Consider the following 16,269-nt stretch of genomic DNA (forward strand, 5'->3'; position numbering starts at 1 on the left):
AAAAGTAGTGGGCTGCTGGTCGGCAGAAAATGGATAGGTTTTTTAAAATCAAATGGAAGCAAGGCTAGCTCACGGGAAAACGGATGACAGGCTTGTTGTGAAGTAAACAGGCTCAATACTCCCTCACCCTGCTCTCCCTGGCCACTTTCGCCTTCTAGCCCCAACCTTTCAGTGTGTGTGTGTGTGTGTGTGTGTGTGTGTTCATGTGTACATACGTACATGTGTGTGTATATACATGCCTGTGAAGATCAAAGGTCAAAGTCAGGTATCTTCCTTGCTGTCCACCATATTCCTGAGACAGGGTTTCTCACTGAACCTAAAGTTTACCAATAAACTGGGCTGGCTGCTGAGCCAGCCTCAGGGGGCCTCTTGTCTCTGTCTTCTTGCACTGGGACTCCAGGCAGGGATCATCAGGCTCGGGCTTTTTCACACGGGCTCTGAGGGGCTGAACTCAGCAAGTAAAAGCACTTTAGCCACTAAGCTGTCTCCCGTGGTCCATGCTTTCATATTTTGCAGCCCTAAGTGGGTTGGGCTGTAAGAAAAGAGATCAGTGACGACCACAGAAACATCCTCCCAGCTCTTCTGCCTGCTGTCTGCTGTCCTGATGCTCTGCATTTGTTAACTCACGAGTCTCCCAAGATAGCACCTTAGAGTTAGCGAAGATATAATTCCTACTTTAGAATTTAGAGAGGAAACGAGGACCCAGCTTCCCAGTAAACAGTGCATCTGACCCTAGAGCCCATCCACAGAGGCACTACAGCTTCCTCAGGGCTCCCAGGCAGTTTCCATCTCAGTACAGGCGAAGATACTGGGAGGGGTGGATTGTATAAGATCACGCAGACTTAGGATCACTGAATTGGACAGGTTTTCCAATGAACATGCATGGACCTTATCGATACCCCACAATCAGTCTCTCACATGACTCCTGGAATCTGCACCCCCTTGGCACTCTGTCCGTACCCTCCACTGTAGCCTAGATTGTTCTAACAGTCTCCTGGACTCATGGGGATGTTTGTTCGCCTCTCTAGGGACACACTATGTCCCTGGAGGAGCAGGAATTATATCTTAGTCACCTATGTGAGCCCAGGTCATACTGCAGGTGCTCAATTCAACCTGTTGAAGAAATGAATAAATTAATGAATATGGACGGCACGTTCCAGCCAGACTGGTTCACTTCGAGTCTCCGCCTGCTGGGTATTGTTTTAGTCCTCACTTCCCAGGACATCCTCTCTCTGCTGTTGCACATACTGAAGGCTCTGAACCATGCTTCACAGGACTCAGCTCAATTCCACCTGTGCTGTGAAATTCAGTCCAGTGACCTCAGCAACATCAGCCCAATGTCATGGAAACGGTCATCTCTGTTGCTACAGCAAAACCAGACTGCAGCACAACGGGCTGTGTGCCTCTGGGATCATTCCTATACGTTTTTAAGGTTTAGTGTTCCCCAGCTATAAAATTAGGCAAATGTTACCTGTCCTTAGCGAACTGGGGGACGACTGAAAGTAAACCGTCTGAAGACCGCACGTGGGGGGAAATGTGTGCCCCACACTCCTTTACCATGCATGTACCACTTAAATCGCATGTCTTGGCATTTCCCTTCAGTCCGACTGCAATGACTTGGAGAGATCTTAAGGACAGGAGCAGGATGCCATCCACATCCTTCTGAACATCTCATGACTTACACAGAAACACGACAAACTCTGAAAGCAGAGAGACTGTGGGGTGGGCTGTCACAAACACGTGCAAACCATGATCACATTCTCGTCGGCACCTCTGTGATCCCACTCATGCCCAAGGCTCAATTCAAACAGTAAGAGCAACTACAGACAGAGGTTTACTCCCGCAGAATCTCTCCCTACTATTTTTAGACCAATCTTAAAGTAGATTGAGGTTTTTCTGTTTTTCACCAGTGCAGAAAACTAAAAGACAACACTAAAAAACAACCTAGGAAAATCAACACTGATGGCCATGGTGGCTGTCAGTAACATTGAAAGCTCTCTGCTCTCTCTTTCCATCAAGTTTTGAGAGCAAGGTTTAACCTCTCTGAACCAGCCAAAGTCTTCTCTCCTTGCAGTGAGTCTCCATTGATTGTACATGTTATCTACGCACGAATCAATTCCCATGCCTAGGGCTTTTTTGTTTCTTTCAGCTGCTGCCCTACTTGCAGGTTCTGACAGGTTGGAGGAGCTGCAGCCTCACAAGCTGCACCTCACAGACGCCTCAGCCAAAACCCCCTTTCTCTGAAGAGACCAGTTCTGTAGCTCCTGTTCCACGGAATGTGCAGCCACGAATTTATTTGAAAAAGCAATTACTAATGGAATCCTGCCAACTGCCTGTGTCTTCAATATACCCCTGTTTCTATGTTCGTTCTGTTTTTGCTTTTTTCCCAGGGGAAGAAGCAAGTGGTGAAATTCAGAGCTTTAGTTTCTCTAACATCAAATCTACCACAGAAGAGAGGAATATGTAAGGTGGGAGAATAGAAAACAGGCAAACCCAAGAGTCAAGCACACTTCCAGCCGTGATCCAGCCGGCTAGCGTAGGAAAAATCACTCCATGCCTTAGCTTCACCTTCCTGTCAAAACTGAGACAGTAACAGCTAGCCCTATGTCAGTGGGTTACTCTGGAGATTTTTAAAGCCACCTATCACAAAAAGCATTACATAATTACGTAATTCTAAAACATGTGTGAATCCATACCGATATAAATATATGTGTAATATATTTTAACAAGGACAATGCCATAGCCTATGGGTAGTTATAAAATAATTTTATGTCACGTAAAGTCCCAATTAAATACTTCACTGGATACTGTCCCACTGAACCTGAGTGCAGTATATCCAGAGGAAATATGTTTCTCTTGTTTACTGAGAAGGAAAATCTGTCTCTGGAACAGAGATGCAAGTCTAGCTATAAGTCCTGAAGCAAGTGCCATTCCGTAATCTGGATTTATGTTGCCACAAGAAAACTTTTCGTGCAATAAACCTCCCTTTGTAATCAGCCAGAGCTTAAAGCAGTTCAGGTTAGTTCTTCCCTTCTTGTGCTCAGAATTTCTGCACTGTGGTCTTCCTTGCACCTGAACCACGAATTTAAAAGTACGAAGTGACATAAACTAACACTTCATGACTTTATGTCAAGAATTTGAAGATCCCATAGTCGTTCCTGTGTCCAGTTCCCTAAGTAAAAAATATGAATATACCCTCATTTGCCAAATAAAAAAACCCTCCACATAAGGGATTATATATGTGTGTGATATATATCAGATGTAATAATATATATATTATATATCCTATGTATACGTATATAGTATACAATTTCCTAAATTGTGCTTCTTAAATGTGGCAACTTAACACTAATAATATAGGTCAGCATATTCTATTTTTTTATTTACTTACTTCAAGATCCTTATTATAGCACAATCCCAGCACACTTGCTATTTACTGCAATTTTTAAAGCTATCTAGAATAGGAATTTGAGAAAATTCTTATTTCAACTGTAATCTATAAGCAAAGTTCTTTTACTTTTTGAACTTAGCAAATACTAAGTACAAGCCAAACTGACTTTAGAAAAATTAGATTTTTACTGGTTACTCAATGGTCTTCCAGTGGTACAATGTACTCATCTGAACTCCACCCGTTTTCAGTTTCAACACAGCAAATTTCCCATTTGCACTCAGGGCAAATTCAAGAGCATTGAGAAGGTATTGGTTATTACTGAAGATAATTTATGCAATCATAAGCCAAAGATGCTAAGCTGGCAAAAAGAAAACCATACAGGTAAGCAAAGCCCAGGTGCTGTGAGACACGCCCTCTCCGTATATAAAGGCTCGGCACTGTCCTTGGTAGCAAGCACTCCTCGGGCTACACTACACCACCATGTCTGTTCGATTCAGCGCCAACAGCAGGCAGTACTCCTCCGCCCGCAGTGGAGGAGGAGGAGGAGGTGGTGGTGGTGGATCATCCATCAGAGTTTCCAGCACCAAAAGCTCCCTTGGTGGAGGGTACAGCTCAGGGGGGTTCAGTGGTGGCTCTTTTAGCCGTGGGAGCTCTAGCGGAGGTTGCTTTGGGGGCTCATCAGGTGGCTATGGAGGCTTTGGAGGAGGTAGCTTTGGGGTGGCTATGGAGGAGGCAGCTTTGGTGGAGGCTGTGGGGAGGCAGCTTTGGTGGAGGCTATGGAGGAGGCAGCTTCGGTGGAGGCTATGGAGGAGGCAGCTTCGGTGGAGGCAGCTTCGGTGGAGGCAGCTTCGGTGGAGGAAGCTTTGGCGGTGGGCTTGGAGGAGATGGTGGTGGCCTTCTCTCTGGAAATGAAAAGGTGACCATGCAGAACCTGAACGACCGCCTGGCCTCCTACATGAACAAGGTCCGGGATCTGGAAGAGTCAAACTATGAGCTGGAGGGTAAAATCAAGGAGTGGTACGAGAAGCACGGCAACTCCAGCCAGCGAGAACCCCGGGACTACAGCAAATACTACAAAACCATCGAAGACCTTAAAGGGCAGGTAAGCCGCCTTAAACTCCAGCTTTCTGTCGTCCCATGCGTGTGATGCAGACGGATGAAAGGAAGCTAAGCAAAGCACAGCTGACCAGTGTCTCCCACCTGGTAACGTTTCCTGTCTAGTGTAACCAAGTCATTTATGAAGGCATGGCCATGTCAACCTTCCTCTAGCATGTGTGTTGCCTGTCTTCCAGGATGACAGACTACTGAGAACCTTATAGGTTTTAACAAACATATATGAGTTCACAGTTAAATATGCTAGATCATATATAAATGTGGGAGCTAAAACAATTTTAAATGAGTATGATATATATATATATACATATATATATATATATGGCTTACAATTATAAACAAGCCATATCCAGCACTAACATTGCAATAACAACTCTCCAGCATAGAAATGAGCTACCCCGTCTCTGGGGAATCTGTTAACTACATGTGTAAATTCACCCCTAGAAGTATTTATTAACAAATGAAACAAATACCGACGTGAGTTGCTCAAAGGTTAGCTGCAACACAAACAAATCCCGCACTGTAAAGGGGAAGCTGCAGGAATAACACACCCCCAGCCGGTGCTCAGAAAGGAATCGGGGCTACTGAAAACATACTCAAGGGGGAAAGTATGGGCAAAGTTGCGAAAGTTGAGGCTTAAATTAGCCTCCCTCCAGATTTTTGGAAGAGAACTGTATAAAAACACAACTCACCTATGCTAGCCTGAAAAGCCATGAGCCCACCTGACCTTTCCAATAACTTGTGTCTCTCCCTTTAGATCGTCAACCTGACAACTGACAATGCCAATGTCCTGCTGCAGATTGACAATGCCAGACTGGCAGCTGATGACTTCAGGCTGAAGTAAGTTGCGTGGATGTGGTGCAAATAGAACAGGGGCTTCAAATGACGCCCCTGGACACCCACGACAGCTTTTACGTTTTCCTGAACTCTCCAGAGTGAAACAGTGCTGAGCTGTTAAAAATTATTAATTCTAATCATATCTTTTGGGCAATTATCAAAGAAAGATGTATTTGAAAGTGACAGCTTTCTTCATATCAAACTATTAATTAATATTCCCACATGAATTCATGTGTTACGAAATGTTGCTGTGGCATGAAATCAAATCTGTATTTGGACTGTTAGCCAGCCTTTATCCAGGTACACCTTCACCCTCCTGTATATCCAGTGTTTGTATCCTGCTTGTTTCAGGTATGAGAATGAAGTAGCCCTGCGCCAGAGCGTGGAGGCCGATATCAATGGCCTGCGCAGGGTGCTGGACGAGCTGACCCTCAGCAAGGCTGACCTGGAGATGCAGATCGAAAGTTTGACTGAAGAGCTGGCTTACCTGAAGAAGAACCACGAAGAGGTGACACAAAATTACACAATTACATTTCCTCCCCCGCCTTTAAAGAAAAAAAGCTCATCTCGGTCATGGTGCATTCATTAATTAAATCTAACTGTCCCTCAAACAGGAAATGAGAGACCTTCAAAATGTGTCCACTGGTGATGTGAACGTGGAAATGAACGCTGCCCCAGGGGTGGACCTGACTCAGCTGCTCAACAACATGAGAAACCAATACGAACAACTTGCAGAAAAGAATCGCAAGGACGCAGAAGCCTGGTTCAATGAGAAGGTAAACTAATCGCCCTTCTCAGCGAAGCCCATGGAGACTTTTTTTAGCATGCCCAAACGTTCTCATCTTTTCCCATTTTTTTGATCCTCTAGAGCAAGGAACTCACCACAGAAATCGACAGCAACATTGAACAAATGTCCAGCCATAAGAGTGAAATCACTGAATTGAGACGCACTGTTCAGGGTCTGGAGATCGAACTACAGTCCCAGCTGGCCCTGGTATGTTAAATTTTATAAACTGGTTTCTATTTTATCCTGCCATTGTTTATGCTAAGAATGACCTGGGGGCAAGAAATTAGAATCGAAATTGCAGCTTTGCGCGGGAAAAGGAGCTGTTCGCGTAGAGTCAGTCGTGCTCAAACTTTGGCAGTATTGCCATTAAGCATGAATCCTATTTACTCTTGCTGAATAATTCCCATGTTTCACTATACTTAATAAAACCTTCTTCTCAGAAACAATCGCTGGACGCCTCCTTGGCAGAAACAGAAGGACGCTACTGCGTGCAGCTCTCCCAGATTCAAAGCCAGATCTCCGCCCTGGAGGAACAACTGCAACAGATTCGGGCTGAGACCGAGTGCCAGAACGCCGAGTACCAACAACTCCTAGACATTAAGACCCGCCTGGAGAACGAGATCCAAACCTACCGCAGTCTGCTAGAAGGAGAAGGAGGGTATGTTGGAAACCCGCAAACACCCTCAATTGCTTTCCTTCAGAATTCCACGTAGCAAAGCTTACCCAAACCCAAGGAAAAACCAGAGGCCGGAAGGGGAGCAGTGATGATTTCAGGAATTAGGGCTGTGTGTATAAATATGTTACGGAAACTAATAGACAAACTTGACTGGATTATACTTTCTTAATATTGCACTGGAGCGCAACCTGACGCTTCCACGTTACAAGTGACCGCATTTGACCCTTCACGCTCTGTTTAGTTCCGGAGGCGGATCCTACGGCGGCGGCGGACGTGGCGGCGGCGGCCACGGCGGCAGCTACGGCGGCGGAAGCTCCGGTGGCGGAAGCCACGGCGGCAGCTACGGCGGCGGAAGTACCGGCGGCGGCGGCGGAAGCGGAAGCTACGGTGGTGGAAGCTCCGGCGGCGGTGGCCACGGAGGCAGCTCCGGTGGCGGCTACGGCGGCGGAAGTTCCAGCGGCGGTGGTCACGGCGGCAGTTCCGGTGGTGGCTACGGCGGCGGAAGTTCCAGTGGAGGCCAGACCGGAAGCGGAGGGTTCAAGACTTCCGGGTCCGGTGGCGGGGACCAATCGTCTAAAGGCCCAAGGTCAGCAGAAACTAGCTGGGGTAATCTGAATTAGTTTTAACTTTCTCCAACGGTTTTGTTGCTCTTTAAACTCAAGAGCTGATTTTAAAACAATGAAAATCTTGAGTTAGATTTTCATTTGTGTTTTTAATCATAGTATAGACACCAGTATTTGAAAATGCCAAATACAGCTTGTATTTTCTTTTTTTCAGAACAATTTGGAAAAGTTGTATTATCTTCCTTTTGTGACAGCTTATTAGTGGCTAGGATCCCTACAAATCTTTTCATCTAAATTCTAATTTATTTTTTTATTATTCGCAGATACTAATAAAACCAGAGTGATCAAGACGATTATTGAGGAGGTGACACCTGAGGGTAGAGTCCTTTCGTCTATGATTGAATCAGAAACCAAGAAACACTTCTACTAAGCTGCTTAGAAGAGTCTCTAAACACAGGCCAACTGCACAGACGTGTGGAAAACAAAATGTCCAGGAAAACACTTCTGTCTTAATGGTCTATGGAAATAGGTTCGCTCCTTGAAATTAAGGGTCTAAAAGGTGTTTTGTGGTTTCTGTATTTCTTCTTTTCATTTATCAGAAAGTGTTCTTTTGTGGAGAAAAAAAAAGAAAACTTTCTCATTTACTAATGAATTTCTCATTTACTAATGAATTTCAATAAACTTTCTTACTCATGCAAACTATGAAAATTTGTCAGAATTATTATTTAATTGGGTGGGTACGCCTGGAGCAGTACGAGTTGTCTGCATGAAAAGGTCCATAATTCCCCCAAGCTTACGTTTTTCTAAAGATACACAGTGAGTAGAGAACTCCCAGCTCTCTGGCTGTAACCTGCTTCAGTCTTGGAAATTTTGAAACCATCTCAAATAAGATTCCCAATATAAAAGGAAGTTTCGTATTCTCTTTCTTATTTCTCATGTTTTCTGACTCTGTTTCCAATTATAATATTGCTTCTCAAGTCTTATATGCTACTTATAATACATCTTCCAACAAAGTCAACCAGCCCAACAGAAATCATCAAAATAAAATTATTTTGTGTCTGCCAGATGACAGCAGTGCATCCAAACAGACACCCCTAAACCTCCTGCTTCCCCCAACTCTTGTTGTAATCAATACTCAAGACCTTGTTCTTTCAGTATACACTTAACTATATCTCTCAACCAGACCCCAACCGTGCTGGCTAGTTTTGGGTCAACGTAGACACAAGGTAGAGTCATTTGGGAGGAGGGAGCCTCGATTGAGAAAATGCCTCCCTAAGACTACAAGAAGGCCTGTAGGCATTTTCTTCATGAGTGACTAATGGGGAAGGGCCCAACCCATTGTGGTTCTGGGTTCTGTAAGAAAGTGAGCTGAGCAAGCCAAGGGCAGAGTCAATAAGCAACGCCCTCTCATGGCCTCTGTATCAGATCCTGCCTCCAAGTCCCTCCCCTGTTTTCCTTCAATGATGAACAGTGATGAGGAGGCATAAGTTGAATAAACCCTTTCCTTCCCAAGATGCTTTTGCCAGGGTGTTTCACGACAACAAAAGTAACCCTAAGACATCAACGGGCATTACTCAGTACTCTACTCGGGGGAAAGAGGGAAAGCCCTATGTGCTTTTGGATTGCCTGTGTCCATTGACTAGCAACATCAGCATCCTTCTTGACTTGAACTCTAGTGCATTTCAAGATCTGAGCCCTGATCCCTTGCCATTTCAGTGGGATGATACTAAATAAACCCTACCCTTATGTATAACACACTTCAGAATGTGGCCAAGGGGGCAGTGCCCCTCCACAGACATTGAGAACCAGGCTCTCTTTTAATGTCAAGAATTAAATTAATTTTTTTTTAAAAAATTACTTTCTCAATCTATACGCATTGAGATTCCTTGTCTTTGAGTACTTTGAGATTCCTTTGGGATATTAAATCATACCCCAGTGCAATCTAAGCTAGACTATAATACTGGAGAAATGACAGGGTCTGCCTTACACATTGATTAACCCCACCCTAATGTAGTTGTTTTTTTTTTTCTAGCATAAATTGTTAAGTACTGGTTGAGCAGCAAAATCAGTAAGTCACGTCCATGTAAGTTGACCTCCCAAAGTGAACCCAGAGGTACTGGGGGCTAAGAATCAAAAGGAGCGTACTTGCTGTCCCTGTATAACAACGCACATGAGATCAACTCTTCTGCGCCATGAACATGTGATTATTTTAAACACATTGTAGACAAACTGGAAATGTTTCTGTTGAGCCAAAAAGGTAAAGAGTATCCGTGATGCCCAGGGCCTTCCATGGGCTAACAGCTTGACTAGCTCTCTGCCTTCATGCTTCTTCCCTTACCCTCCAGCAACAGCCACCCCCGTCCTGGCAGACAGCTGTAGAAGTTTGAGGGACTGGACTGTAACTAGTGAGGATGTTTCTAATGTGAATGTGGGGGAGGAAACCATCTAAACGCCAAAAAATCAAAGCCCTGGAGACGTCTCCCTGTTCTTCTGGCATTGGTAGAAAGGGTAGGGGGTGAAACGAATGGCTCCTTTAAGGAGGCAAGACACGTTCTAAGTGGTAGTGCAGAGAGAACCCTCCAAGCACGAAGAAGATGGAGGACAGTGGCAGCACAAACAGCTGTCTGAGAAAGGACAAAGCTGAGAGTACACGTCAAGGGTTTGTTGCACATCTGAGTATCAGCTACGAAAATCTTTCCACAACTACAAATGCCAGGATCCTGCTGAACAAAAGGGAGGCCATGGCAACTCCTAGGTATGGCTGAGGAGAAGGTTTTTATTGTAGGTATGAGAAACAGAACAACCAGAAGCATCTGGAAAAGTCCAGCCTGAACATGGCCATCAGAATAGGCAGGGCCATGAGAGGTGAGGGGAAGAACAAGAGAGGAAGAGAAGAGAGAGGGGCAAGAGATGGGACCGGGAGAGGGAGAAGAGCCAAGGGGAGCGTATGGACAAAGAGGCCAAGAGAGGACCAAAAGACTGTAGAGCAAAAATGACTGCGTGGTATAGGAAAGAGGCTGAGAAATGAGAAGCTCAGGGTCTGGAGAGGTTTAGGCTCCAGGGCTGGGGTGCGAAGTGCTGAGAGGAGCCAGGAGTCTGCAACAGATACTTGGGATGCTGGGAGCATCCACTCTGCTAGGTTAATAGGCACCTTAGCCATTTGTCCTGAGGTTCTTGTCCATGTGACATCTACCAGGAGCAAAGGAGACTGTAGAGTGCCCAAGAACATGATTCAGTGGCTAAGATGCATCCAGTCATTCGACAAGCACAGTTGTGCAAGCTGTGTCACACACATGCTAGACATTGAAAGCAAACAAAATCGAGACATAGCCGCTTCCTGTCATTCCTGGCACGGATGTGCCCATCAGGGACTAGAGATCGTGGACGAGACACTAAGGCGTTCAAATCAGAATGTCACGTCAGGGAAGGGTCACTAGAAAATATGAGCCTTGCATTTACCTGGAAGAGGACCGAAGCTGGCTAATTGGAAAGAATGTGAACTCTAGGACAGCCAGAGACATGTTTGCAGTGGCGCAGTGTAGCAGCACCCAAGCTCCCCTCTGCTACTGTGCCAAGAAAACTTCCTTAGAACCATGATTGATTGCTTGTCCTTGACTTAATCATTTCCCTAAAGTTCATCTCGTTCCGTAAGGGAATATAGCCACAGTTCCTGACCATGTGGACTTCTATAAGGAACCTTTATTTTCACTGCTACAAGAATAATTCTTGGTTCCTCTCTCTTCCATTCTCTCCTATCCATATCCCAGCTAGTCACTTCTAAGTGTTAGTTAGACTGTCTTCAAAATTATCACAATGCCATCTAGCTCTGCCCTGACTCAGGTCACCTTAACGTCTCCACCAAATTACTGTGGCTGGCTCTCTGGTGATCTCTCTACTGACTTTTATTCCATCACCGGCCATCCCCTACACTCCAGCCAGAACAATAACTGAACAAAAACTGCTTACGCTTCTCAACAGTCACCTTTAATGCTCAGAACCTAATTCAAGTCCCTCCCCTAGCTCAATACACCCTTCGATCAGCTTCCTCCTGACACATTGACATCCATACCTCCTCCAGTCCCTTGGAGGCACCCCACTATTCCTTCCTGCTACGGTTTGGTTGTGCTTTGACTGTGTTCCCCCCAAAGTTTCATGTGTTAGAAATTTGGGCTAACACGTGAAAGGATGGCTATGCTCAGAAGTAGTGGGACATGTAGCCAGACTCTTGGCTATTCTGTAGGATCTTTGTCCTCCACTCTCCCTCATCCCTTTTCATCCACACTTTCAATAGACGCTAACGCTAGAGTGGAGAGAAGAAAGAATAGAGGGGGGAAGAGGGTGATGTTACATTAGATTACTTCCTGCTGATTATGGGGCATTGGGGTTTTGGGGACAAGTTTGATCTTCGCCGTCAGGATAGCTAATTTCCTCTTGTTGTTTCTTCTTTGCACACGACTGCTTAACAACCCTCAGCCAACGCCAACCAACAATCCACCAACAGCAACCCTGCCTCTAGGAGACCTATCATTTGTATATCCTCTGAAGAGCTCCCATGATTCCAAATGTCTTTCTCTCTCTCTCTCTCTCTCTCTCTCTCCTCCCTCCCTCCCTCTCTTCCTCCCTCTCCTCTCTCCACTCACACACACACACACACACACAAAACCATGCCCTTGTCAGCGTATAAGGCAAATCATAGTCAGCAATTGTGGACAATCTGAAGCAGACCCATATCCCACACCCGGGATTAAAATGAAAACATATTCTTATAATACTTGGGTTTTTTTTCCAAAGAAACCAAAATTCTCATTCAGGGGTCTTTCAGAGCTGACTCTTCTCATTCAGGGGTCTTTCAGAGCTGACTCTTCTCATTCAGGGGTCTTTCAGAGCTGACTCTTCTCATTCAGGGGTCTTTCAGAGCTGACTCCCACTGGAGTGGATTAAGGCACTGTGAGCACCACCGTGGAGGGAACTGAGGAAGTTCTTGTGAGATCTGGGTTAGTCCCCTAGGGTGCTGCTGTGTCAGAGCGGTCCTGACCCCTCTGTCTGTGTTCTGGCTTCTTACCTCACCATGCGACCCCTCCCTTCACAGCATCCCCTCCACAACGCCCAGCGTGAGCTTCTTACAGAGGCTGAGGACAGGACTTTGTTCACGAATGTTCATGAACCTCCAGTGCTGTTAGCTAAAAATATTCCCTTCAATATAAAGTATTGGGTTTCTGGTAGCTTGCTATATTTATATAAAATAAAATAACTCCCCTCTAAGACTGCCCCATCCATGTGCCAGCCTAGAAAATAATTTTTCATGTTTCTTCTGTGTGCTTAATGTTATTTCTTTAAAAGATTGCCCCAACCTAAACTAGGTACACATGTTTATTTCCCAAATTTTTAACACAATTTCTATTTTATGGTTATTAAAACAACTCTACACACACACACACACACACACACACACACACACACACACACACACTCCATAAAGTTGAGAATGTGTCTGTTTTTCTTTCTGCATTACCTGCTGCTAACACAGAGCCTGGTTCAGAAATGCTCACTGACCATTTCTTTAAGACTTGTTTAATTTTATGTAGTATGGGCGTTTTGCCTCCATGTGTCTGAGCATGCCACTCATGCAGTGCCTTGAAGGCCAAAACAGGGCAACTCATATGTGGGTGCTGGGAATTCAGGTCCACTGCAAAATAAACACTGTGACCAAAAGCAACTTGAGGGAGGAAAGAGTTTATTTCGTGTTACAGCTCCTGATCACAGTAGCAGGGCAGGAGCCCGGAGGCAGGAACTGAAGCCAGATCATGGAGGAACTGCTGCTTTCCGGCTTGTTCTCAAGCTCTGGTTCAACTATTTCTTATACCTCCTAGGACCACCTGCCTAGGGGTGAAACCACCCAAAGTGGGCTGGGCTCTCTCACATCAATCACACACACACACACACACACACACACACACACACACACACACACGACTTGCCTAGAGGCTAATCTGATGGAGGTATTCTCTCAGTCTAGGATCCTTCTTCCCAGGTGGCACTAGTTTGACAAAAGGAAACCTCTCCTTTTCTTATTTCCAGCTTTCTCGAGATTCATCCGAGATGATACACTAGAAGCTCCTTTGGAATCTGTACAGCACACTATCAATACAAGGCAGTCTGGTCTTAATCTCTTCCAGCTGAGGGCCACGGTTCTGCCCTAAAGACCAGTGACATCCATTTGAAGGGCAGCACCGCCCCCTGGTGGAAATAGCGGGTAGGGGCAAGTATAGCCACCAACGGGTGGTCAGAGAGCTTATTTATTTAAACATGTGCTTCTTAGGAGTTTTTGATTTGTATGTGTGCCATTGTATTATTAATTGGTGAATAATGCTCACACACATATATTTTATATACTGTATTGTCTTGAAATATGTATAATTGAGAAATGACTAAATTAAACTGACCTATCACATACCTTTTTTATGATAGGGACACTTAAAATCTACTTGTATAAAATGTGTTGTTTTCCCTCTTATTTTGACACAAAATGTTCTCTTGGAAATGTTTTATTTGTATGTGAATCATATAAAACAAAGTTTAGTTGCCTGCTCATTACATAATTTTAATTATAATAATTAGAAGCAATAGTAGTAGTAGCCATTTATTAATAATCAAGCACTGAAAATACTTTAATTATTAATATATGCTAATGTGCTCCTTTAGTGTTTAGATTTCAACAATTCAATCAGAAGAATGGTTTTACAATGCATAAACAATTCAGACTGTGGATGCCAATATGTAAAGTAGGTATGCAAATCAGCGTGCATCACGAGTAATTATTCACAGGTAAAATAGTCTCCTGGAGTCACTTTTCTTCAAGGGTGTGGTCCCCCGCTAGGTTGCCTGTGCTCTAGCTGATGGCCCCACGTCTGTGATTCGGGCACTGATACCTCAGACACACCGGGTTTAGGAAAATAGAAAAACAAGAAGTTGGGAAGGGGATGTGTGCACCTAGGTCTGGGAGGAGTTTGGAGAGGGGCATGGCCGTGATAGAAGCACATTGCATTCACCGCTGAAATTCTCAAAGAGTAAGTGAATCTCCAAGTCACCGTGACCAGACAAGTTTACGCCCAGTATGTGCCTGGTAATCCAGAATAAAATGCTTGACATTTTATTGGGTCTTTATGAGTCTTATTTGTCTAACCTACTAATAAGGAACTAAGTTAAGAGGTATCTGGGGCTCTTCATAACTGTGATGATGTCCTGCAGCTTTGCCAGGTCGTGCATTTAAAGACCATACCAATGCTAACCACAGCACCAGCCGGCCAGGTTGGTGGTAATTCATGTCCTGGCAACACCAATCAGGACAGTCAGTATCCTGGAGATGACACCAAGACCATACCATGTCTCCACCTGAAACTGAAGCCGGTCATTTCAAAGTCCCCCCAACCCTTCCTTTCTCCTGTCCTTTCAACCATCCTCACCCCACCCTTCTGGGCCACTGCCCCAGGGAAGTTTCCTTCACTTTCAGCTTCACTTCCCCAGCGTGTGCACAGACACAGACACAGACACACACACACACACACACACACACACACACACACACACACACCCAGCCCCACCATCAATCAGTAGGGCTGCCATTTATTGAATCAGTCCACTTTCTAGACTGATGAGATGGAAACTTTTAAAGTACATTTTGACAATTTATTTGAAATGTTTCTGAAAGCATCTCTGATAAAAGAAAGGAAGGGAAGGAGGGGGGAGGGAGAGAGAGAGAGAGAGAGAGAGAGAGAGAGAGAGAGAGAGAGCATTTAATGGAGAATCTGCCTTACAGCATTAACTATTCAATGTGTCTTTCCTCTAGATGTCCTAGCAGTGACATCCGTCAGAAGCCCCTCATTGGTTCCCAGCCCCGTCCCTGTCTCTCTCCCTACCGGTGCACTCTCTCCTCCCAGTTTTCAGCTTCTGTCTTCTCTCCCTCCTCTGATGTCACCCTGAATCTTTCCTTTCACTTCCACTCCACACGCCCATCTATGGACTTTAAGACAGATAATACAAATAACCCCATCTTCCCTCCATCCACAATGCTACGTCCAGCTTTGTGACGCTTAATTCTTTTTTAATTTATTTGTGTGTGTGTCTCTGTGTCTATGTCTGTATCTGTGCAATGCTATGCCCTCCATATAGAGATCAGAAGACAACTTCCAGTGTCAACCCTAACCTTCAACTTTGTTTGATGTAGGGTCTCGTTGGTTTTGTTTTGGGATATGCTACAATGCTTTTACGGAAGATGGCACCCAAATGCCCCTTACCACATACTCTTGTCAGCCCATCATCAAAGGATATCAGCAACTGGCTGCTGGTCCATTTCTCTCACCTCCGACACCACGACTCCATGTCCACTTACCATCGTGGTCCACTTGTTCCTCGTTCCATAGCCCAGATCCGTTGAGCCCAGTCCCTGTGGCTGGTTTCTGGATTTGAACGGCATCTACCTATTTTAAAATTCTGTACATTGGTCTCCCCTCTCCAGTTGCTAGAGTTTGAATGTGGTTTGCGTATGTCTTGAGGTTTCTGTGCTGGAAACTTGGTCTCCAGGTGATGGTTTTGAGGGAGTGGAACCTTTCAGAGGTTACACGCCGCGGAAGGCAATGGCTCAGTGTTCATTAGGGACTCTGCCTCAAAAAAGACTCCCACAGCTTTGCTTGTGGGACCCAGTCAGCTCTTGTGGAAGGGCTGTTTTAAAGCAAGGCCATTCCCCAAGTATTTGCTTCTTCTTCAGAAGCTTTTCCCTTCCCGTTTCTCCACCACATTGTGATGAAGACAAAGGAACCCTCACCAGAAGCTGAAAAGATGGTGCTGCCCAATCGCAGATTCTCAATTTCCAAAACTCTTTTCTTTATAAAACAGCCGGCCTCGG

The 16,269-nt window shown here is 45.0% G+C and overlaps 1 protein-coding gene across 1 annotated transcript; it reads left to right on the forward strand.

Moving 5' to 3' along the window:
* The first annotated feature begins 3,559 nt into the window (after nt 1–3,559).
* On the forward strand, nt 3,560–8,075 carry Krt10 (keratin 10). Its single transcript, XM_032913340.1, is given in 10 exon segments — nt 3,560–4,103; nt 4,106–4,138; nt 4,141–4,493; nt 5,262–5,344; nt 5,693–5,849; nt 5,956–6,117; nt 6,210–6,335; nt 6,569–6,786; nt 7,046–7,410; nt 7,691–8,075. Coding segments are annotated over 10 exon segments (1,836 nt in total). The 5' UTR covers nt 3,560–3,871; the 3' UTR covers nt 7,798–8,075.
* Nucleotides 8,076–16,269: the final 8,194 nt, after the last annotated feature.

Source organism: Rattus rattus, chromosome 9, assembly GCF_011064425.1.
Source record: "Rattus rattus isolate New Zealand chromosome 9, Rrattus_CSIRO_v1, whole genome shotgun sequence".
In the NCBI taxonomy this organism is placed as follows: Eukaryota; Metazoa; Chordata; class Mammalia; order Rodentia; family Muridae; genus Rattus; species Rattus rattus.